General features: G+C 47.4%; 1 protein-coding gene across 1 annotated transcript in view; it reads right to left on the bottom strand.

Moving 5' to 3' along the window:
• PAPPA2 (pappalysin 2) overlaps nt 1-22,558 on the bottom strand; it is a 170,531-nt gene that overhangs the window by 84,144 nt on the left and 63,829 nt on the right. The window contains exons 4-10 of the mRNA XM_077825344.1: nt 21,287-21,580; nt 19,836-20,028; nt 17,088-17,209; nt 10,439-10,931; nt 6,683-6,811; nt 4,975-5,066; nt 4,572-4,765 (exon numbers count right to left, since the gene is read on the bottom strand). Of these exons, the coding sequence (XP_077681470.1) occupies nt 4,572-4,765; nt 4,975-5,066; nt 6,683-6,811; nt 10,439-10,931; nt 17,088-17,209; nt 19,836-20,028; nt 21,287-21,580 (1,517 nt within the window). The remainder of the gene's footprint in view (nt 1-4,571; nt 4,766-4,974; nt 5,067-6,682; nt 6,812-10,438; nt 10,932-17,087; nt 17,210-19,835; nt 20,029-21,286; nt 21,581-22,558) is intronic.

Below are 22,558 nucleotides of genomic sequence, written 5' to 3'. Positions count from 1 at the left end.
CCTTTGCCCTGGCATAAGCACAGTAGGGAACCCAGAGGGAAGGTCCAAGAGATATAGACAGAAGAGAATGAAGGCTATGTAGGTAGAATTCTCTGTAGATGCATAGGGGGTTGGATTAGATGACCTCCTGAGGTCCCTTCCAACCCTGATAGTCTGACGTAGGGATACAGGCGTATTAGGAACAGAAAGGTAATAACACTGTTTATTGACCAATGATTAATGATGCATTAAGTCTCCCAAGTGCCTTAACAAAAAGGTAATTACAGACAATCTAGGACTAAACAGGGCAACATGCCCCATATAAACTGTACAGAAAGAGCAAAGAGAAATAACAACCTCCCAATAATAGAAGGCAGCAGCCACATAAAATTAAACTGTGGTTACAATCAGAAAATCAGCACTGTATGAACTGCATCTTCCTAATGGACATATCAGCTCCCTGTGTCTCTTCTACTTATGTCCTCCTTATGTGATTAAAACCCAGGTTTTACTCTCCCTGGTGGAGTTGAGGCCAATGCAATTGTGGGACAGTCTCAGATGCCAGGTCAGAAAGGCCCTGACTCCCACCCTCTAAAACATGTCTGTAGGCATGGTCAGGAATTCCAGGCCAGCCTTCTCACCTCCCAGAAGAGACTGGCCCTAAGGCCTTGGGATCACACTGCCCCTTGTGCAGTCATTTACGCCAGTGCAAAGTGAGTGAAAACTGAGCTAAAGCAGAACAGCAGCAGCAAGGGTGATATTGAAGGTGCCCTTGAAGGCTAACAGTAAAATCTCAAATAACGCCTCTTGGTACAGTAACTCCTCACCTAAAGTTGTCCCTGTTAAGGTTGTTTCGTTGCTGATCAATTAGAGAACATGCTTGTTTAAAATTGCGCAATGTTCCCTTATAACATTGCTTGGCAGCCGCCTGCTTTGTCTACCACTTGCAGAAAGAGCAGCCCTTTGGAGCTAGTGGTGGGGGCTTGGAACCAGAGTGGACCAGCAGCCCTCTCCCCCTCCCATCAGCTCCCTGCTCCCTTAAGTTCCCTGTGCAGGAGCTACCCAGCAGGCTATCAATTGCTGGGCAGTTCAGCTGTCCTTCCCCCCACTGCCATGTGCTGCTCCTGCCCCCTGCCTTGGAGCTGCTTCTGGGAGCCTCCTGCTTGCTGTGCGGGGGGCAAGAGAAGAGGGGTGCTAGTATCAGGGTGTCCCCCTCCCCCTGCTCCTGAACCTTATCTTCATAGAGTTGGGGGGGAGGAAAGAAGCACGACAGGACTCAGGAGGGAGGGAGCTTGCTGGCAGCAGCTGCGGTCTCAACTTGCTGATCTACTTAAAAAGAAAAGGAGTACTTGTGGCACCTTAGAGACTAACCAATTTATTTGAGCATGAGCTTTTGTGAGCTACAGCTCACTTCATCAGATGTATACCGTGGAAACTGCAGCAGACTTTATATATACACAGAGAATATGAAACAATACCTCCTCCCTGCAGTTTCCACAGTATACATCTGATGAAGTGAGCTGTAGCTCACGAAAGCTCATGCTCAAATAAATTGGTTGCGAATACAGACTAACACAGCTGTTACTCTGAAACCTACTTAAAAAGGCAATTCGAGTGCGGTCAATGTACTTAAAGGGGCAATGGGCACATCTCTCTCTCTCTCTCTCTCACACACAGAGAGTGTGTGTGTCTGTCTCTCTGCCATGCTGTCTCCCCTCCCTCCATTCATGCTGCCTTGTTGAATGTGAGGCTAAATTAACAACTTGTTAACACTTAAGGGCTCAGTTGAGTGCTAGTTCATCATTTAGCAGTAAAAAGAAAAGGAGGACTTGTGGCACCTTAGAGACTAACCAATTTATTTGAGCCTAAGCTTTTGTGAGCTACAGCTCACTTCATTGGATGTAGCTCACGAAAGCTGATGCTCAAATAAATTGGTTAGTCTAAGGTGCCACCAGTACTCTTTCTTTTTGTGGATACAGACTAACACGACTGCTACTCTGAAACCTGTCATTTAGCAGTAAGGCATTTGCTGGGAAATATCCCATCCTCTGACTTCACCACCTCAACCAAGCTTCACAATCATCATTGCTGTGTACAGTATTAAATTGTTTGTTTAAAACCTACAGAGTGTGTGTGTGTGTGTGTGTGTGTGTGTGTATAAAAATATATATAGTCTTGTCTGGTGAAAAGAGTGTCCCTGGAACCCAACCCCCCTATTTACATTAATTCTTATGGGGAAATTGGATTCGCTTAAAAGTAGCATTTTTCAGGAACAACTACAATGTTAAGCGAGGAGTTCCTGTATTTGCCTGGCAATGGCTTTTTCATTTACAGAACACTGCGTAGGGTTCAGTCTCCCCCGCCGTGGTGATCCATACACTAATGGGGATAAAATGAGTGATACACGTGCCTGTCATTGGCTTTCAGTTGCTATGACTCATCTGTAGAATGCCTGGCTGTAGCTGATCAGTTTGTGACCCAGCTGAGGGAGAGCTCTTCATTACTCCAGGAGAGGGGGAAGGGAAAGAATTGGCTTTATCCCTGAAAGTGTGGGACAAGGATAGGAAAGCCCTCCCCACCCTACAAAGTAGCCTTCCTGTTAAGCCCAGGTGCCCAATGCCACTTACTTTGAGCCAAACTCTATCATCCAAGGGTGTTTTCTCCCCATCGGCAACCTGAGCATCATCGCGGCTGGTGGTGCAAGGGAACCAAGTAGCAAGGGAATGATGCTCTGGCATATCTTTAAGGTAGGATGTGCACACCTGGAAAGGAGAGATTTTCAGCCCCAGCAGCAGCGGGCATGAAGGGGAAGAGAGGGAGAGAACTACCAGCCTCCTACATGCCCACCAGGAAAGAGGCACCACAGCATTAACCAGAGCAGAAGGGAAGGGGTGACAGAAGTCACCTGCTTGAATAAAGAATATTTCAGGGTACCTGTGGGATTGAGGGAAAAACTATGAGCTAGCTCAGTGTAAATGAGCACAAATCCACTGATTTCAGCACAGGGATCCCAATTTACATCAGCTGAGACTTGTGCTCAATAGTCTAGAAGAAAAAACGTTCCGAATAATATACAGGGTCAGATCCTCAACTGGCATAAATCAGTATAGTCCTGTGGATCCACACAGATTTACACCAGATGAGAACCTGGCCCTTGAAATCTTGATTCCTCTGGAACAAGGGGTCTCAAGATTGTCCACTGTACCAAGACTGGCCAGAGAAGCGCACACACAAATGGCTACAATATTTGCACTTTTCTCCATGCTCCCTGTTCCCCTTTCTTAGCCTCTTTGTATGAAATATTGATATGATGTTGCTAATTTATCTCAATTCCTTATTGGGTTGATGACAATTATTGCACCAAAAAGGTACAAAGCACTGTACAGACAGATGTAATAATAACACCTAGCTCTATTGCATTTCTCATCAGTTGATCACAAGGCAGTGATCTACAAAGGAGGTCAGTGTCATTAATTTTATTATTTTAGAGATGAGGAAACTGAGGCACAAAGCTGTGAAGTGACTTGCCCAAGGTCCCCCAGCAGATAAAGCAGGAATAGAACCCAAGTCTCCTGAGTCCCAGTCCAGTGCACCATCCACTGGGCCACACAGCCTCTATCCAGAGCAATGGCATATGCAGAGAGGGACCATGTCTCTAAGAGCTTACTTTACAAACTAAAATGATATATTATTTAAGAGGATGGCGCACAGAGCTATAGGAACTTCCAGACGACACCAGGTCCATCTAGGAGAGCATCCCATTTCAGACAAAGACCAGCACCAAATGTTTCGGATGAAGATGCAATGAGAAGTATGCACAAACACGCCCACAGGAAACATTTCTCCCAGGCTGTTCAGCACTGATCCATAGCCCATTGAAGTCAGTGGAAAGATGCCCACTAACTTCAAGGGGCTTCCGACACTAAGTGGTGGGCATATGTTCTGAAGCATGAGGGTTTATATCCTTTCACACCCTGATCCTAAGCGCATTTAGGCCCATGTTAATTTTTATGACTGCAATGGGATAACTCGTGAGCTTAAAGTTATGCACGTACTTAAATGCTTGCTGGATCAGGGCCATAATTTCTCATCATATCTGGTGTAACAATGACGTGCTGCCTATTCATATCAGGGTGAAATTCACCCCCGCACAGAGGACCAGCCCAACGGCTCTGGCCCATCCCAAGTAAGGACTGTGCGCACTTCTAACTTCAGCCCTTCTGATCCTTTGTAAAGCTTCTGGCCACAATGCAACCTTGTGGCAGTGAATGCTAAGGGTTAACAGTGCTGGGGGTTTCTTAAACAGCCTTTCCCTTGGTGAGGTGTTGTCTTTTGGAAAGGCCCCATGCAGTGCGACTGACAGCTAAGCTCAGCATGTCATGGCAATGCCAGGATTGTTGTCTGGATTTTCTTTTCAAGTTTATATGGCTGATTTTAAGCTGCCTGATGCGTGAAAGCTGCTCTGCTGGGAGGACTGAGTCACATAGGCCTTTGGGAATAGGTGCTCCATAGGGAGGGACAGGAAAGGCAAGGACACTGGAGATCACATCAGGTTTGGGACTGCCCCTGTACAAGGAAATGCCTAGCCTCACCTTCACAACAGGCTCTCCGGTCACCATGGAAACAGGACATGACTTCTTGTCCTGGTGGGAGGTGTAGGCCTGTGCTGCCCACTGATCCATGTACCCTTTGGGAGTGTAGAGGCCACAGTCCTGGATGCTACTTCTCCTCTCGAAGGGCTCACACACTCCATCCCCCTCGTGAACATAACAGAGGCTCGGCTCTCCTGTAGAGAGGTCAAAGACTAGAAGTTTAGTGTCTACAATGCTTCTGCTGGGGGCAGATCCCTGAAGAGGGTCCTGGCAGACAGGACAGCCCACCACAGGGATGTTACAGCAGGAGAAAAAACTATACCCTTCCCCTGGGTGGTCATCGTGGCCCAAAAAGGGGGTGGCCAAGGAGAGAAGGAATGGGCTGACTCAGCACATGACTTACCAACACAGTTGAAGCCTTTTTCCTTTTTACACTTCCCAGAGCAGCCATCTCCATCTAACAGGTCTCCATCATCGCACTCCTCTTCCAAGCTCCTAAGAGACCATCGGCAAGAAATGTTAACGCCCTCTTGACTAGCTGCCCTTCAAGCTTTTCAGCTCCATAAGGGTCAGGATCCCATGTTTAAGGACAACCCTCAAGACAGATTTCACGGGAGGAATCATGGGATGCCAGCTACATGGAGGGAGAGAAGAGTCTGACTCATCAGGTGAGGAAGGAGTTGAGAAAGCCAGAGTGGGAGAAAAGAGGCCCCACCCCACCATCATCTTCCTTGGGGAACTCAGCGTGGAAGCAAGTGCAACTACCAAGCCTGTGTGAGAGAAGAAGAGCTGCCAGTGATGTCAGATGTGAATAGTCAGTTTTTCCACTGGGAGTTGGACAAGTCAAGGTGGGGTAAGGGATAGGGATGAGTTTAGTGAGTGAGGGGGGGAAGCAATAGCCACATGCTACATTTCATGAGAAAACCACAAGCAATTTTCACAAGCAGCATCTGTCAGTGTTCTGCAAAAAGCTGATCTGATAGCAAAAATAGGGAAAAATTATATGCTTAGGTGAATTCAGGTTTATTCTCATGTGTGCACGCACCCACCCACACACGCACACACACACCTTCACACTCAAAACTTCAAATATTCAAGCAACTTTGCTTCAGACACTCTTCATACACAAAGATGCACAACGAGAAAAATCAATCTTGCCTATCCACTCTCTTGACTTTGACTCACTGTTATTACCCGAAGGTTTAAAATTGTTTACTAAACAAGACTTCCTAAGCTGTGTTCCCAGCTGCCCTTTAGATCAGTCTCGTTAAAAGCCTATCACAAATCTGCACTACTTGCCTCCCATTTACGTTGCTTGTTCAGTTTTTTCAACTTCACTCAGCCTGGACAGTGGAACTAAAGTGGTGATTCACTCTCCAGAGGCCCAGATGCCAGACCCTTAACTGTAGTAAATCAGCAATGAAGTCAACGAAGCTATGCTGAATTACACCAGCTGAGGATCTGGACCTTTTAGCCAGTTTCCCCTGTTGGGTCTCATGCACTTATCACCAAGTTGAAGTCAGAAAAATTCAGACTGGAAACATGATACAAATTTTTACCAGAGAGGACAGTTAACAATTAGACGAACTTAACCAGGGGATGCTGTAAGTTTCCCCATCATTTGGGATCTTTAAATCGAGATTGGATGTCATTCTAAAATATATGCTCTAGCAGAGAGCCACAAGTTACTGGACACAATGCAGAATCATTGGGTGAAGTTCTCTGGCCTGATCTATGCAGGAGGCCAGACTAGATGATCAGAATGCTCCTTTTGGGGTTTAAAAATCTGTGACACTTTATAGAGATTGGTTCTGGCCTAAGCATTGGACCAAGCACCCCCTGACTTTGGGGAAGTTCAGATCAGAATCCAGATCCAAACTCCGCACCTCGCAAGGCCCATCTTTACCTTCTAAGAAGCATTAGATTTTGCAAAACACTTTGGGTTTGAACCTTCATTCTTTAGTAATGGTTTGGCACCACTGACTTGAGACGAGTTATGCTAGCATAAATCCGGTGTCATGGAGAGAAGGATCAGGTCTTCTGTTTACCTTTGAATCTACTCTACTAGACCGAACGGCTTTAAAAACATCTCCCAAACATTCAGTACTTACATGGTCACTTTTCCGTCTCCACAATAGGGAGTGCCCTGGGTATGGATCAAAGGTGGAGAGGGTTCTCCCACAGCTGCCCCAGCCATGGCCTGCACCTGGTACCGGTACAATTGGCCTGGTGTGACATCCCTGCAAAAACACAGAGGAATGAAACAAACTCGGAGAGAACAAATACCATGTGGGAAACATAGGTCTGTATGTGGCCATTTCCAGTGGATTCATAAGAGGCAAAGGGGATGCTAGAGGTTATAAAAAGCATGTGTTGTATCTAAGCAGAATGGAAAGGTAACGGTCCTGTGGATGCTACCCTGATAGGTAGGAAGTGTTGCAATAATTGGCTGATGAATTTACCCTAATTGTAGCTCAGTTGTAAAGAGTATATCAAAGTTTATTAAGTAATACAATGACCTATAACAACAAATGTTAATGAAAAATAGGTCAAGTTGCTTTCAGTAACAAGTGTTGTAAACAGGTGCAAGAGAACCAAATTAGTCCAAACAAAAAAGGGCCACATTGATATAATTCAAGGACCATGTTGAAATCATGCTTGGTAAAAACAGAAAATGTGGAACTGGAAATTAATAAATAAAAACTGAAGTGTCAGATGATATTAGGCCTAATTGTGGGCAAAATACTGGGGACATGGGCTATTCCACCCACCATTCCCTTTGTGGGTCCTTAAAAGAAAGACTGGGGGAAAGAAAATTAAAAAGATGGAGGCTACTGACACAAGCTTCATAGTCATGGCTGCCACATGCACCATCTCCTGGGACTCTGGGTCTTTGTCATCCTAATCCTGAGAGATGTCCTGACCAGGCCAGGCCAGGCCAGGCCAGAGAGAGGGCTCCAGAAAACATCAATGCCTCTACTGGTTCCAGCTGAATCTCCAACATCACTTGGGATGCAACAGGATTGGATTTTAACAACAGCTCCAGTCATTTTCAACTACCTACTTCTCTTTTCCCCCAAAGGGCAGTGATAACTATCTGATACCAACTAAGAGACTGTCAAACAAGGGAGTTTTTCCCTTCTAAAAAACTCTCCAACTAAAGGAAAAGGGAAAAAAAAAAATCTGTTGATAAAATAAAAGCCGTACTCGATACTTCACATTTCAAATACTTTCACTGTTTTTCCTTCCTCTCTGGATCTTTAATAAAATGTTAAAAGAATTTTTAAATGGTGTATTTGTACTAAGCAGGCTAAGAGCTCTATAGGAACAATCCCAAACCTAAGTGTGACCCTAGGAGCCGTTAATGCCCACTGGCACAGGGTGCACTGTCTATCTTCAGACCCAACCAACTCACTGCACCCAAACCTTTGTCGTCATGCTATTTATCCAAAAGGTGTTGTGTAAGGTACCACGTGAAAGCTAATAACGTGCAGGTTATGACTATCATTGTGAAATTCATGTGTTAACGTTACATGTGAAGTTATGAATTCCCTCTGTATGATGTTACCAGAACATGTTGAAGATCAGACAGCCGAGCCTAGGCAAAGGTGATAAAAAGGTGTGGCCTAGGCAAAGGCATGTCAGTGTGCCTCAATTTACATATTAGCAGTATTCAAAACTATTGAGCTAAACCTGGGGGTGGGAGGGGTTCCTGAGCTCAAGAGACAGAGAATGAAGATAGATCCTGCACCCCAGAGAGACAGAGGACTGAATCCCCAAGAGGCCTTCCTGACTTGCAAGACAAAGAAAATCCAAAGGTGAGGCATGATTATGATTACCCTCTACAAAAGCCATGTTGCCTCTTCCCCAACATACCATGTTCTTCTATGTCAGTGGTTTTCATCCTTTTTCATTTATGGGCCCCTAAAAAATTTCAAATGGAGATGCGGACCTCTTTGGAAATCTTAGACTTAGTCTGCAGCCCCCCAGGGGTCCACAGACCAAAGGTTGCTATAGTGTCAAGTTTCAACCAATTTGCCTGCAACTGAAGTTAAGCTAGCTGGCCTGGAATTGCCAGGTTCACCTCTGGAGCCTTATTTTTAAAAATAAGTGTTACATTAGTTATCCTTCAGTCATCTGGTACAGAGGCTGATTTAAACAATAAGTTACGTACCACAGTTAGTAGTTCTGCAGTTTCATATCCAAGTTCCTTTAGAACTCTTGGGTGAATACCTTCTAGTTCTGGTGACTTATTACTGTTTAAATTGATCAGATTGTTCCAAAACCTCCTCTATTGACACCTCAATCTGGGACAGTTCCTCAGATTTTTCACCTAAAAAGAATGGCTCAGGTGTGGAAAACTCCTTCATGGCCTCTGCATTAAAGACTGATGCAAAAAAATCATTTTGCTTCTCCACAACAGCCTTGTTTTCCTTGAGTGCTCCTTTACCACCTTGATCGTCCAGTGGCCGCACTGATTGTTTGGGAGGCTTTCTGCTTCTGATGTACATTAAAAAAATTCAGTTAGTTTGTGTGTCTTTTGCTAGTTGCTCTTCAAATTCTTTTTCGGCCTTTTATACTTGGCTTGCCAGAGTTTATGTTCCTTTCTATTTTCCCCAGTAGGATGAAACTTTTCTAAACTTGTGTGCTTCTAGAAAGCTAACAGATTGGTGTCTCTGGAGAGACTGCAAACCTAACACTTTCTCTGGGAGGGTCCAGTGACAGGGGCTGGTTCTTACAGTAGGAAGATTTTGGGATGAATCTGGGGCTAGAAGGGTACTAAGGCCAGGCTGCAAACCAGTAGTAACCAGGTTGGGCAAAGCCAGGATGAGGGTTATGTCCTGTTGGCAGGCTGCTGGGGTCAGAGCTCTGGGCCAAAGCTGCACAGCCACAAGACATGGAGGGATACAAGGCAGACTGTGACAGAACCATAGGCGCCTACTTCTGCTCCTACTGGGGGGTGCTCAACCCCGCTCTGCCCCTGGCCCGGCCCTGATGATGCTCTAGATACAGGATCCTGGGTTTTACAAGGGGGAAGAAGGGAAAGCTGGTGTGTGTTAGGGGTGGAGGGGAACAAGAGAGGCAAGGAGTGGGAGAGATGGTCCTCAGAATCTCAATGAAATTTGCATGGCTTGGCCTGGGTATGGATGGATAGATGGAAAGAAGCTACACAGTTCAGATCTGGGCTTTGAACACCCTCAAAGTTCAGGGTGTTTAAAACTAGCATGTAAATTTAGCCAGGCAGGCAGACAGGGATAATTTGGCAAATTCCAATCTAGATTCCAGTTTCCCATGTCCCCAAAGTCTGGGGGTATTTGGATCTGAGGTTTTGGTTATGGCCCGTCTCTATATCAATAAAACATTCAGGGTGCCAATATATCCAAGCCACGAGAATGTATCGTACTGTGGCACATGCACAAAGCCATAAGCACAGGTAGGTTTCTCCCCAATTCTACAATTGCCACGAGCCGAGGCTATAGAAAGAGGATCTGTAGCAAGTAATCGGAGGAGCCTGCCATGTTTCCCTCTAGGTGAGCCATCGCATGAAATTATCCCCTACCCTACGTGACTTGCACAGTCATTACCCTGGTCCCACAGATGGGGAAATGTGTCAAAGTTAAAGAGTTCTTTCTAGTGGGAAACAGCTTCCTGGTGAGTATCATGCTAGTGTCACGGAACTGTCATAAGGAATGGGGTGTTCTGGGCAAACTCTGTGGCTGGGCGTTCATGGCACTGCTCACCACAAAGCGGCTGAGTCCTAAAAACCATCAATGAATCCAAATGCAGAAGCCAGAAAAGCCAGGAGAACTAGAACAGCATCCCTCCCCCTCCCCTGGGGCCTTTGGTGGACCGATCTTGCTACTCACGTGTCGGTGAACTTTCGGTGCATGTGCAACCCCGTTATGGGGGAGCCGCTAGCAAACGGGGGGTCCCGCAGGATCCTGTACCTCACAGGCTTGCAGCTGGAGCAGAGGGGGCTCTGGGGCATGGAGGTTAAGAGAGCCGCATCTATCTCCATCCGCTCATCAAAGGTGTAGACCTTTACCCCAGACACCTTCCTGTTGACGTTGAGCCTAACAGTGAGGGGGGTGTCGCAGAAAGTGTCCAGGGGGCCCAGGTGAATGGACTCCCCATGCTCCGTCAGGATTTCAATGTCAGACAAGGCCTTGGGCGAGTCTGTGGAGAGGTAGGTGGTCCACAGTACAAGAGACTCCGGGTACACGGGGTGCAGGAAACGCAGCTCCAGGATACAACCATGCGGCTGGGGGCAAGGAACAGTCATGTTCATGTGGTACAGGTGGAGCTCTGGGCTCCAGGCCTGCAGGCTGGGCTCACAGGGCTGATCCACATCTGGGGGGCCTAGACAAGGGGAGAATATAGATCCCTATAAGGAGCAGGGCAGTTCATTTCAGTAGCAGAGATATAGGATAGTCTGTACATACATGCACACACATTGAGGTGAACGCCCCCCCATGTATGCACATATAAACACAGATACATACGCACATGTGTGAAGGAGACCAAAGCCCTGAGGTAAGTGGGGAAGGGAGATACCGGGAGAAGCACGAGAGCGCAAGAGGGGAGGACTCCTGCCTCATACTGAGAAAGCGGGACGATCAGCGGGTTATCTTAAGTGCCTACGTCACAAAGTTTGGGGGAGACAGGGTCCTGCACCCCCCACCCCCCCCCCCACTTCCTGTGATTCACCGTGACTCTCAGCCAGCCAGTAAAACAGAAGGTTTATTAGAGATGACAGGAACACAGTCCAAACCAAAGCTTGTAGGCACAAACCAGACCCCTCAGTCAGGTCCTTCTGGTGGGCAGGGAGATTAAACCCCAGCCTTGGGGCTCCTGCCTCTTCCCCAGGCTGCTCCAAACTGATACCCGCTCCAGCCATCTCACCCAGCCTCCCCAGAGCTCCTCCTCCAGCCTTTGTCCAGTTTCCTGGGCAGAAGGTGTCACCTCGCCCCCACCCCCTCCTGGCTCAGGTATCTTCCCTCAAGGGAAGTCTCCCATTCCCAGCTCAATACTCCCCACTCCCTGCTGCATCACAGCCTGTACACAAATGCAAGAAGCCTGGGAAACAAGCAGGGAGAACTGGAAGTCCTGGCACAGTCAAGGAATTATGATGTGATTGGAACAACAGAGACTTGGTGGGATAACTCACCAAGTTATCCCATGACTGGAGTACTGTCATGGATGGATATAAACTGTTCAGGAAGGACAGGCAGAGCAGAAAAGGTGGGGGAGTTGCATTGTATGTAAGGGAGCAGTATGACTGCTCAGAGCTCCGGTATGAAACCGCAGAAAAACCTGAGAGTCTGAGTTAAGTTTAGAAGCGTGAGCAACAAGGGTGATGTTGTGGTGGGAGTCTGCTATAGACCACTGGACCGGGGGATGAGGTGGACGAGGCTTTCTTCCAGCAACTAACGGAAGTTACTAGATCGCAGGCCCTGGTTCTCATGGGAGACTTCAATCTCCCTGATATCTGCTGGGAGAGCAATACAGCTGTGCACAGACAATCCAGGACGCTTTTGGAAAGTGTAGGGGACAATTTCCTGATGCAAGTGCTGGAGGAACCAACTAGGGGCAGAGCTCTTCTTGACCTGCTGCTTACAAACCAGGAAGAATTAGTAGGGGAAGCAAAAAAAAGTGGATGGGAACCTGAGAGGCAGTGACCATGAGATGGTCAAGTTCAGGATCCTGACACAAGGAAGAAAGGAGAGCAGCAGAATACGGACCCTGGACTTCAGAACAGCAGACTTTGACTCCCTCAGGGAACTGATGGGCAGGATCCCCTGGGAGAACAACATGAGGGGGAAAGGAGTCCAGGAGAGTGGCTATATTTTAAAGAATCCTTATTGAGGTTACAGGAACAAACCATCCTGATGTGGAGAAAGAATAATATGGCAGGCGACCAGCTGGGCTTAACAGTGAAATCCTTGCTGATCTTGAACACAGAAAGCAGCTTACAAGAGGTGGAAGATTGGACAAATGACCAGGGAGGACTATAAAAATATTGCTCAGGCATGCAGGAATGACATCAGGAAGGCCAAATCACACCTGGAGTTGCAACTGGCAAGAGATTTTAAGAGTAACAACAAGGGTTTCTTCAGGTATGTTAGTAACAAGAAGAAAGTCAAGGAAAGTATGGGCCCCTTACTGAATGAGGGAGGCAACCTAGTGAGAGAGGATGTGGAAAAAGCTAATGTATTCAATGCTTTTTTTGCCTTTGTCTTCACGAAGAAGGTCAGCTCCCTGACTACTGCACTGGGCAGCACAGCATGGGGAGGAGGTGACCAGCCCTCTGTGGAGAAAGAAAGTGGTTCGGGACTATTTAGAAAAGCTGGATGAGCACAAGTCCATGGGGCCAGATGTGCTGCATCCGACAGTGCTAAAGGAGTTGGTGGATGTGACTGCAGAGCCATTGGCCATTATCTTTGAAAACTCATGGCGATCGAGGGAAGTCCCGGATGACTGGAAAGAGGCTAATGTAGTGCTCATCTTTAAAAAAGGGAAGGAGGAGGATCTGGGGAACTACAGGCCAGTCAGCCTCACCTCAGTCCCTGGAAAAAGTCATGGAGCAGGTCCTCAAGGAATCAATTCTGAAGCACTTAGAGGAGAGGAAAGTGATCAGGAACAGTCAGCATGGATTCACCAAGGGCAAGTCATGCCTGATTAATCTAATTGCCTTCTATGACGAAATAAGTGGCTCTATGGATGAGGGGAAAGCAGTGGACATGTTATTCCTTGACTTTAGCAAAGCTTTTGACATGGTCTCCCACAGTATTCTTGCCAGCAAGTTAAAGAAGTATGAGCTGGATGAATGGACTATCAGGTGGATAGAAAGCTGGCTAGATTGTCGGGCTCAACAGGTTGTGATCAATGGCTCCATGTCTAGCTGGCAACCAATATCAAGCAGAATGCCCCAAGGGTCGGTTCTGGGGCTGGTTTTGTTCAATATCTTCATTAATGATCTGGCAGATGGCCTGGACTGCACCCTCAGCAAGTTTGCAGATGACACTAAACTGGGAGGAGTGATAGATACGCTGGGGGGTGGGGATAGGATACAGAGGGCCCTAGACAAATTAGAGGATTGGGCCAAAAGAAATCTGATGAGGTTCAACAAGCACAAGTGCAAAGTCCTGCATTTAGGACAGAAGAATCCTATGCATTGCTACAGACTAGGGACTGAATGGCTAGGCAGCAGTTCTGCAGAAAAGGACCTAAGTGTTACAGTGGATGAGAAGCTGGATATCAGTCAGTGTGCCCTTGTTGCCAAGAAGGCAAACGGCATTTTGGGCTGTACAAGTAGGGGCATTGCCAGCAGATCGAGGGATGTGATCGTTCCCCTCTATTCGGCATTGGTGAGGCCTCATTTGGAGTAGTGTGTCCAGTTTTGGGCCCCACACTACAAGAAGGATGTGGAAAAATTGGAAAGCATCCAGCGGAAGGCAACAAAAAATGATTAGGAGACTGGAACACATGATTTATGAGGAGAGGTAGCGGGAACTGGGATTATTTAGTCTACAGAAGAGAAGAATGAGGGGGGATTTGATAGCTGCTTTCAACTACCTGAAGGGGGGTTCTAAAGAAGATGGATCTAGACTGTTCTCAGTGGTAGCAGATGACAGAACAAGGAGTAATGATCTCAAGTTGCAGTGGGGGAGATTTAGGTTGGATATTAGGAAAAACTTTTTCCCTAGGAGGGTGGTGAAGCACTGGAATGCGTTACCTTGGGAAGTGGTGGAATCTCCTTTCTTTGAGGTTAAGGTCAGGCTTGACAAAGCCCTGGCTAGGATGATTTAGCTGGGGATTGGTCCTGCTTTGAGCAGGGGGTTGGACTAGATGACTTCCTGAGGTCCCTTCCAACCCTGAGATTCTATTATTCTGTGTGCAGACAATGATGCCATCATATGCACACAGCCACACATAAGCACCAACATACAGTGTGTGCTCAAATGTCTCAGAGCATACAGATATCAAACAAACTTGCGTCTCCATGCATAAATCCTCAGATCCCTAACAGCATGAAGAAACAAACATATGTATCCCACCCTACACGCATGCCTGCACAGGCCTGAACATGCGTATCTAGGAATTTTTCAACAAAATGGTTTTGGCTCATTTGTTGAAACCAAAACCAATGGTTTTGTGGGAATGGCCAGTCTCCATGGATTGCGCGACCAATAAAAAGTTGAAAAAGAGTTTTGACATTGTTGAAATGGGTCACTTCTCCATTGGCTAAACAAAACATTTCAGTTTTTCAGTTCAAAACCGCTTTTTTTGTTTCAAAATTTAACTTCATTTATACTAAAAAAAGTTTCAAAAATGAAAAAAGGTCCAAATCTAAATGTTTTGAAATCCCAAACCAGAATATTTTTCAGTTTAATCGGTTCAGAAAAATGTTCAAGCTCTTGACTTTTTGTTCTGATCTGGGAGGGGAAAAATGTTCAAAATCTCAAAAATTCTCACAAGAGAGGAACCCCCGACCCAATCTTATCAAACAGGTCAGTGCAAACATCCCCCCTTTGCACAGAACTGTACAATGCCTCAGGCACAAACACATACTCTATATACCTGTGTATCCACAGGAACACCTGCAGACACATGCGTTCATTTTGTCAGAAACACAGGTATACCTGCACACACACACAAACCCACACATGCCTGGACACACAGACACGGACTGCACCAAGCAGGATTCTGTGATTGGTCTCAGTGCCACTGGCATACTAACTATACACCTGCGATGGAGAGAAATTAGCATGAGTTAACTGCCGACACCTCTCACCCTGCATTAGTGCTAGGTTTTGTTCGGACCATCCTTCCCATTCTTAGGCACAAGCTTACAGAGGAGAAGTTATGGAAACTAGTTTTCAGGCAGATCCCAATGCAGGGCTCATGGCCCTATTAGGTGAGTGCGTTCGAGTGAGGAGGAGCAGAGGAGCACACCCGGCTGGCTGAGTGTCATCAGTACAGATGGGCCCATGCTGCCAAGTTTGCCTCTGAATTCTTATTTGATCTCCAAACGTTCCAAGGCTGAAGGGGTCAGGGATTAGATCATTCTCCTAGGCGAAGCAGCACAAAAGGAATTTGATGCTTTTCTATAGGGGCAGCTGGCGGTTCTTCTGTCACAGGGAGTGGTGTAAAGCATTAGGGGCATTCTGGGGTGGGCCAAGGGCAGGAGAGGGCATGGCTGTCTGCTGGCTTGGGATCACCAGCATAATAGTCCCTAGTGGAAGTCCTGTTTATCAGGGGCCCATCTCAGCCCTGGAGCAGACTGGGCCGAGAGCCACCTTTGCCTCCACCCCATCAGCGACAGCAAAGCTTGCTCAGGATTGAGCCCTATGCAGTCAGCAAGGGAAACCAACACGGATGTGCTCTGAGCCATGGAAAGAGAAGCTGAGCATAACCAATTTCAAGTTTACAGACTCTGCTGAAAACGCCCAATTTTTCCCCAAGGCCACAAACAATTGTTCTATTTAGTGCCTATCCAAGGCCTGGACTTGTGCCACTGTCCCCATAAAATCCCCCAGGTTGTGCAGAACTGTTTCTCTCTCTCACCCCAGCTGATACATACTGGTGAAAACTGCACACTGGTGTGGAGAAAAATTTAGCATCTGCTAAGGGGAAAGCCAGTTCTGATCTGCAAGGGATGACACGGCCACCTGACAGCCCGGGAAATGGAAAACGCTGAAGCTAACCGCTCCAAACGTTCTGCTGTTTAACCAAATTGGCACAACCTCTTTTTTCCCCTCATTTGTCACTTTCTCTGATTGCGAGAGAGGTTTCCACCCCGCTCCAGTCTCGAGCGGAAGTTTCCAGTGACACCATGAAACCCTTGGCTCTTTCCTATGCCAGGGGCACGTGCATGCCAGTGTGATTCATGCTGTAACTTGTCTGGTAGGCAAGGCCAGGGGCAAGATAACCTGCCCCAGGGTGCTTTTTAAGCTGACCTCCCTGGCTCATAAACACTTGAAACTGGATACACCTATCAGTTCATCCCATCCATCCTGTTGGTGGGGAAGAAGGACTGTTCCCTACGCTGTGTTCTCCAGGGCTCTGCTTGGACCTAAATGATCCAAGAAATGAGATTCTCACCAACACCTCAGGAAGAGTATGCCACTCTCTGTGGCTGGATCAAAGTCCATGGAAGTCCAAGAGAAGGCTCCTATAGGGTTTGATCCAAAGCCAAAGAGGTGGGTGCACCATACACTGGTTTTTCTTTTGGTGACATCAGACCAACTGAACAGGTTTCCAGGTGCCTCTTTTCTCTCTCCAACACCCTCCTGGGAAGCTGTTAGTAACACTGATGAGCTCCCTGCACCCCAAAGTTGCTGGTATCTCCGGTACGGTCCCTGGGAGCTGAGCTTTACCTTATGCAATCTTCTACCAAGAGGATTGTTAAATTTAGATAGAGCAGAAAGATATGGAAAATTGGGTCTCAGATGATCTCATCTCCACCGAGCGGAGTGGCAGTCACTGTGAATGAGAGAGGACAAGGCACTTTACCTACTGCCTCCTCAGGGGTCCAGTAGCCGGAGGAGTCACAGACTCGAGGGGAAGAGGCCTCATGCACATATTGGCTGAAAGTACCATCTTCAGCACAGTCCCCGCAGAGGGTGCTGGGGTCCCTGCAGAACAGAGAGAGAGAGAGAGAGAGAGAGAGAGAATGAGAATGAATGAGGAAGACTTTTCCCCCCCAGTTTCTGATCAGACTTGGACTCTCCTCACTCAATCCCCAACTCGGCATGACATGGGAAGCCCATAAGAGCCAGCTGCTTGGCTTGCTTGTTCTCACAGCCAGCTCTGGCAGAGGCTGGGGAGGGAAAGGGAAACCTTCTGGTTAAGGTACCATACTGGCGATCTGGGTTGGATCCCCAGCTTGTCTACAGATTCCCCGTGTGATCTCAGACAGGTCAGTAAACGCTCTGTGCCTCAGCTTCCCCTCTCAAAAATGGGGAGAATAGCCTTTCCTGTGTCTGCCTTGACTATTTAGACTGTAAGCAGTCTGGGCCAAAGTACGTCTCATACTATGTGTACGTACAGAGCCTGGCACAAGTGGAGCCATGCACTCAGCTTTGGCCTCTAGATGCCCCCATAATACAAATAAGCGATCATGTTTAATTAAAGTGTCAGCATTAAGCTAACGAGGGACCAGGGCAGTATTTCCTGCTCTAAAGACAATGTCAAAACATTCCATTCAGTTAGTCCTGAACACGCTGCAGTATTTTTCAATCATAAGCCTCCGCTTTCCTTCTCGGGCCATTCTTTTAATGATGCAAGCCCATTTGATGGTTCAGACACCTGTCTGTGCCCTCACTGTGTGACATATACAGTGCTGTTCTGGCTCCCAAATGGCATATGAGCCATTTGGTGCAGCTAGGGAGCAATTATTCCCTAATTGGGCAGGATGTCCTCAGACATCGATTTTCTATGAATTAAAAGGCATTTGAAAGGCCAGATTTGTAAAATGCTTTCAGGGGGATGTGAGACTTCACTCACCTTTGCAAAGGGCTTTGAGCTGGTAGCTGTTAGAGAAGTATTATTCTTATTCTTTTGCAAATGGCTTATGGGCACAACCGCTTTGCACTGCCATTGTAACTCACAGTATTCACAAGCTGCTAAGCTTTGTAAGGCCCCAAATGAAGACAATATTTAAGCCCTAGTCACCTAAACAATTAAACATGCTTAATTTTCAGGATGTGTAAGTCCCATTAAAGTCAATGGGACCGAAGAAGCACAAGCATGCGCTCATCTTTAGGCATAAGTGCTTTGGTGAACATGGATAGACTAGTGAATCAGGGCCTTGGCTACTGTCAGTCTCAGGTCTATACAAACATTTCCCAGGGCATTAATAAAGAAAAGGACAGATTACATACAGTCCTCTCCAAAGCCCGCTGAAGTCAAAGGGAGTAATAAATAAATTACCAAGTTCTTATATGACGCATTTCATCAATAGGTCTCAATGCTCTTTATGCAGGACATAAATATCCTTACCCCCATTTTACAGATAGGAAAACTGAGGCACAGAGAGGGGAAGTGACTTGATCAATGTCACCCAGCAGGCCAGTGGCAGAGCCAGGACTAGACAGCAGGTCCCCGGAATCCCAGTCCAGTGCTCTATCAATTGGGCCACACTGGGTTTTCACTGACTTCATGATTAGGACCCTGGCCTATGCGATTTTTAAAAATGTATGCGATGCCAATTCTAGAGCAATAACCAGCTGCCGATCTTGAGCGCTTCCCAGCTCAGGGACTCAGAGGATTTAATTATTAAATGTTCAGTTAGTGTCGACGATATGTGTAAACTTGAGTCCCTGACGTTAGGCACCTTAGTCAGGCACTCAGGCAAAAGAGGCCTGATCTTGAGAACAATGAGTCTCCACAATTCCAGATGAATGTGACTGTTCAGCACCCCTGAAAGTCAGGCTCCTTTTAGTCAGGTGCCTAGCTAGGAACTGAAGGGGCTAACTTAAGATACTGACATCTGAAAATATTACTGACGTGCTCGAAGTCACAAAGCAGGGATCCAAATCCCAACATTCTGGCTCCTGGTCCTGTGCGTTAACCACAAGACCATATTCCCTCCTCATAAATCAGTAGTTTATCCAGTAAGTGCTAAGTGAAGCCCTTTTTTCATTCAGTAATTGCGCTCTCAGGTTGCATTTGGCATTGTCTCCTGATGGCACACAACCCTTTGGCACTCTCTGAGCCCCCCCAATAGTGGAATGCTTTTCGGAGGATGCTTGCTTGACACCCCAGCACACACTGCCATCACAGTAGTAAACTTGTAACCAGGCGTTTTTTTCTAGTGAACGTAACTGGGGGGGTTGCCTCGTTCCTCTATTTCTACAAGGCAGCTGCACAAATAGCTGCCCGCTCTCCACCCACTCAAAACACACACACGAAAACCAGGCAGGGTCTGCCAGTTGGCAAAGAGATTGAGGGTTTTGCCAACTCATCTTCATCACCTTCACTAACTTTTGAAATTCCCTGGTTCAGTGCCAAATGACTTTTCCTAGGGAACCACGGACAAATAAATGGTGACAGGCAATTCCCAGTGGAAGCAAGTACAGGCAGTTGTTTAGGGATCCAGGTATGGGCCAAGGTCAGTGGTAGGACTACAAAACCAGTTCCTGGCCAAAGTGATCTAGAAGAAGCAAGAGGCTATCAGTCAGGCCGGCACGTTTTAATTTATGCCGGTTTTCTGGCATGCTCAGCCAAGCATGGGACCTTCTCAGTGACAATGCCTCTTACCTTTCATAGAGAACGCCACTAATGGGAGGCAGCCAGTGGATGGTGAGGGAGTCTTGGCCCTGCCCAGTGACTACCGGGGGCATAGGGATTGGAGTGGGCTTTCTGCTCTGGCTCCACCGCTGGTACACCAGATCCAAATAGCAATGCATTCGAGCCACTTGGTTGGGGGTAAAACTGTCCGTGCAGTCATCGTCTGAGAGAGAAAGGAGGGAAGGGACTGACTGGTCTGTGAAACATTTTGAAATCCTTGTGTGAAAGGCATTATATAAGTGGTCATTAGCAGTATTAATTACTAAATATAGTCCTGTTTTAAGGCTCTCCTGAAGGAGCCGCGAAGAACACAAATGCCCTGGGCTAGAGAGATTCCCCATGGCTTGTCTTACATGACTCCTCATGTTATTTCTCAGTCGGCCACAAGATGGCACTATTTCAGCAGCTGTTTGTTTTCCTGACTAGACCTCTCCGCAGCACAGGGGTGCTTTCCTGAGCCATGCGGATGGCCAATGCCCTTATTAAGCCAAATAGGGATGAAGCTGTGCGGGAAAGACAAGGGACTTGAGCATACTGCAAGGTTCTTTTAAAAAAAATGAACAGATGGATAAAAATCAGTGGCTCTCAGACCTTGTTAAGGACAGAAGGGCATTGCTGCCAGTGACACTGCGTGGCTGCCATGATGAGGCAGGCCAGGCATTTCTGCCTGATCTGTTGCGCTCCTCCAACACACGCACAGAAGGAGCACAGAGCCAGAGCCAGTGGTATTGGACTGGCTTCCATGGAGCTATGCCAATTTACATCCGCTGAGCTTCCAGCCCACAGCATGGGCCCATAGTACATCTGACGTAGGATCCTGCATCCAGTGCCTGCCATGACCTGATGCTGCCAGGGAAGGTGAGGAGTCCCAGAAGCCAATCAACCCACTGTGCAATGGTGTGGCTGGTGCGTGGGAAATGTACTCCTTCCTGAGCCCAGCCGGTGACAATCTTATACCCTGGAGCATGAGATCTGATTACATTGAGCTTAGCACATGCATAACAGCACGTTATTATCGACCCTAATATTTGCCAGCCAGGTATTGCAAACAGCTCTTCACTCATCAAAGCCGCTGCTGTGTCTAAAGCAGCTCTGCCTCAGAGCTCTAAGTCAATTGGAATTTGGAGGAGCTAGGCCTGAGTAAAAACTCAGTAAGGTCTTTAGGATCTGGCCCATTTCATTGACTGTCAGCAGCAGAACAGATATTGGTTATATGTTTGTATGGCACCTTTTCAGGCCAGCGGCACCACAAAACAGTTGCACAGGGTAATGAATTCAATCGTACCACTACGCGGTGGTTGTGCAGGCCAAAGCACCAGTCTGTAGGGGCTTAGCTCTTACCCTTGTATCGCTTTGGACATAGGACTCTGGTTTCTTCAGTTGAATTTCTAGCTGATACAATAACAATTTCCTCCAGTTACCTGTGTAGCTCATGTAGTTGTTGAACGGCGTTCCGGAGAAGTGGGTGTGACCACAAGTGTCATTGGTAGGGTCTGGATCTCGGCAGAGTTTACTTTTGGGGGTAGGGGCTGTGTCAGCACAGAGGTCTCCGGTCTCCATAGAAGGTGTAGTCTCCCTGCAGGGATCATCACAAGATTCCCTTTCGCTCACTCCCTTAAAGACATGGTAGAGTCCCAGGATATGTCCTACTTCGTGGATCATGGTGTTGGTATGGCCAGGCATGCCATAATAGGCTGGATTGAGGACCACGCCACCTGGAATTGCAAGTGCATTCAGTATCATTAAGAGAGAGATGCGGGGAAGTAACTACCTCCAACCTCTAATGGTTTAGCCCAGCTAATACTCATGTCTCAGTTTTCTTAGCAATCACAAACAAGGTGTCTGATGCAAGAGGCAAGACAGACTTTCAGGAAGGTTGAAGGCACTCAGTGCCTTGCAAGAGCCAATTGGCACCTCGCTGGATCAGGTTCTTTGGTATTCCAACACCTGGGTCATCCGATCATTTCAGCTGCTGTTTCCTTTAACGTCTATTCTGAGATAAAACTCTCATTTACAGCCTTGGGTACCCTCTAAATGTATTCCTGACCTGGTGCATCCAACTGAGATGTGTGATGCTCATGCCATGACAGTCTTGACTCCTCCCCAGAGACTAAGGGCAACATTCAAACCCAGGTGCAGATCCAAAGAAACTGGTGGAGCAGGGTCTTACACCAGGATTGAATTTGGCCCTTGTAGTGAAGCAATGACTCACCAGCTCAGCACCTCCTGCTGGTTGTCTTGGGAATTAGTGCTTCCAGACCGGAGCACCCTCTGCAGGCCGGTGTCTCGCCCACTGCTGGCCCCCATGTCCCTCCTGGGTCCTACTGCCCCTCTCCCTCAGGGTTCTGCCCCCAGCAGTAACCCACAATCAGGCTCTCCCCACCCAGGGGAACCCCCCTACCCTCTATCTCCACCTTGCCTCAGTGGCTACTGCCAGTCACCATCTAGCCCCTGCTCACTGGGGCAGACTGCAGTCTGTAAACCACTCATCATTGGCAAGGCAGGGTTTGATCAGCTGCCTCTGCCTATTCCCAGGCTACCCCTCTGTAGCCCTAGTACCTTTCCTAGCCTTTAGGAAGGCCTGCAGCCTGGGGGTTTTCCAGGCTGGAGCTCCCCAGCTCGTCTGGCCGCTCCCCAGCCCTGGTACCCTTTTCTCCCAGGCAGCCAGTCCTCTCTCTGAAGCTAGAGAGAGA

Source organism: Eretmochelys imbricata, chromosome 8 (assembly GCF_965152235.1).
Source record: "Eretmochelys imbricata isolate rEreImb1 chromosome 8, rEreImb1.hap1, whole genome shotgun sequence".
Classification (NCBI taxonomy): domain Eukaryota; kingdom Metazoa; phylum Chordata; order Testudines; family Cheloniidae; genus Eretmochelys; species Eretmochelys imbricata.
Note: the sequence above shows the minus strand (reverse complement) of the source record. Positions and strands in the feature narration are given on the sequence as shown.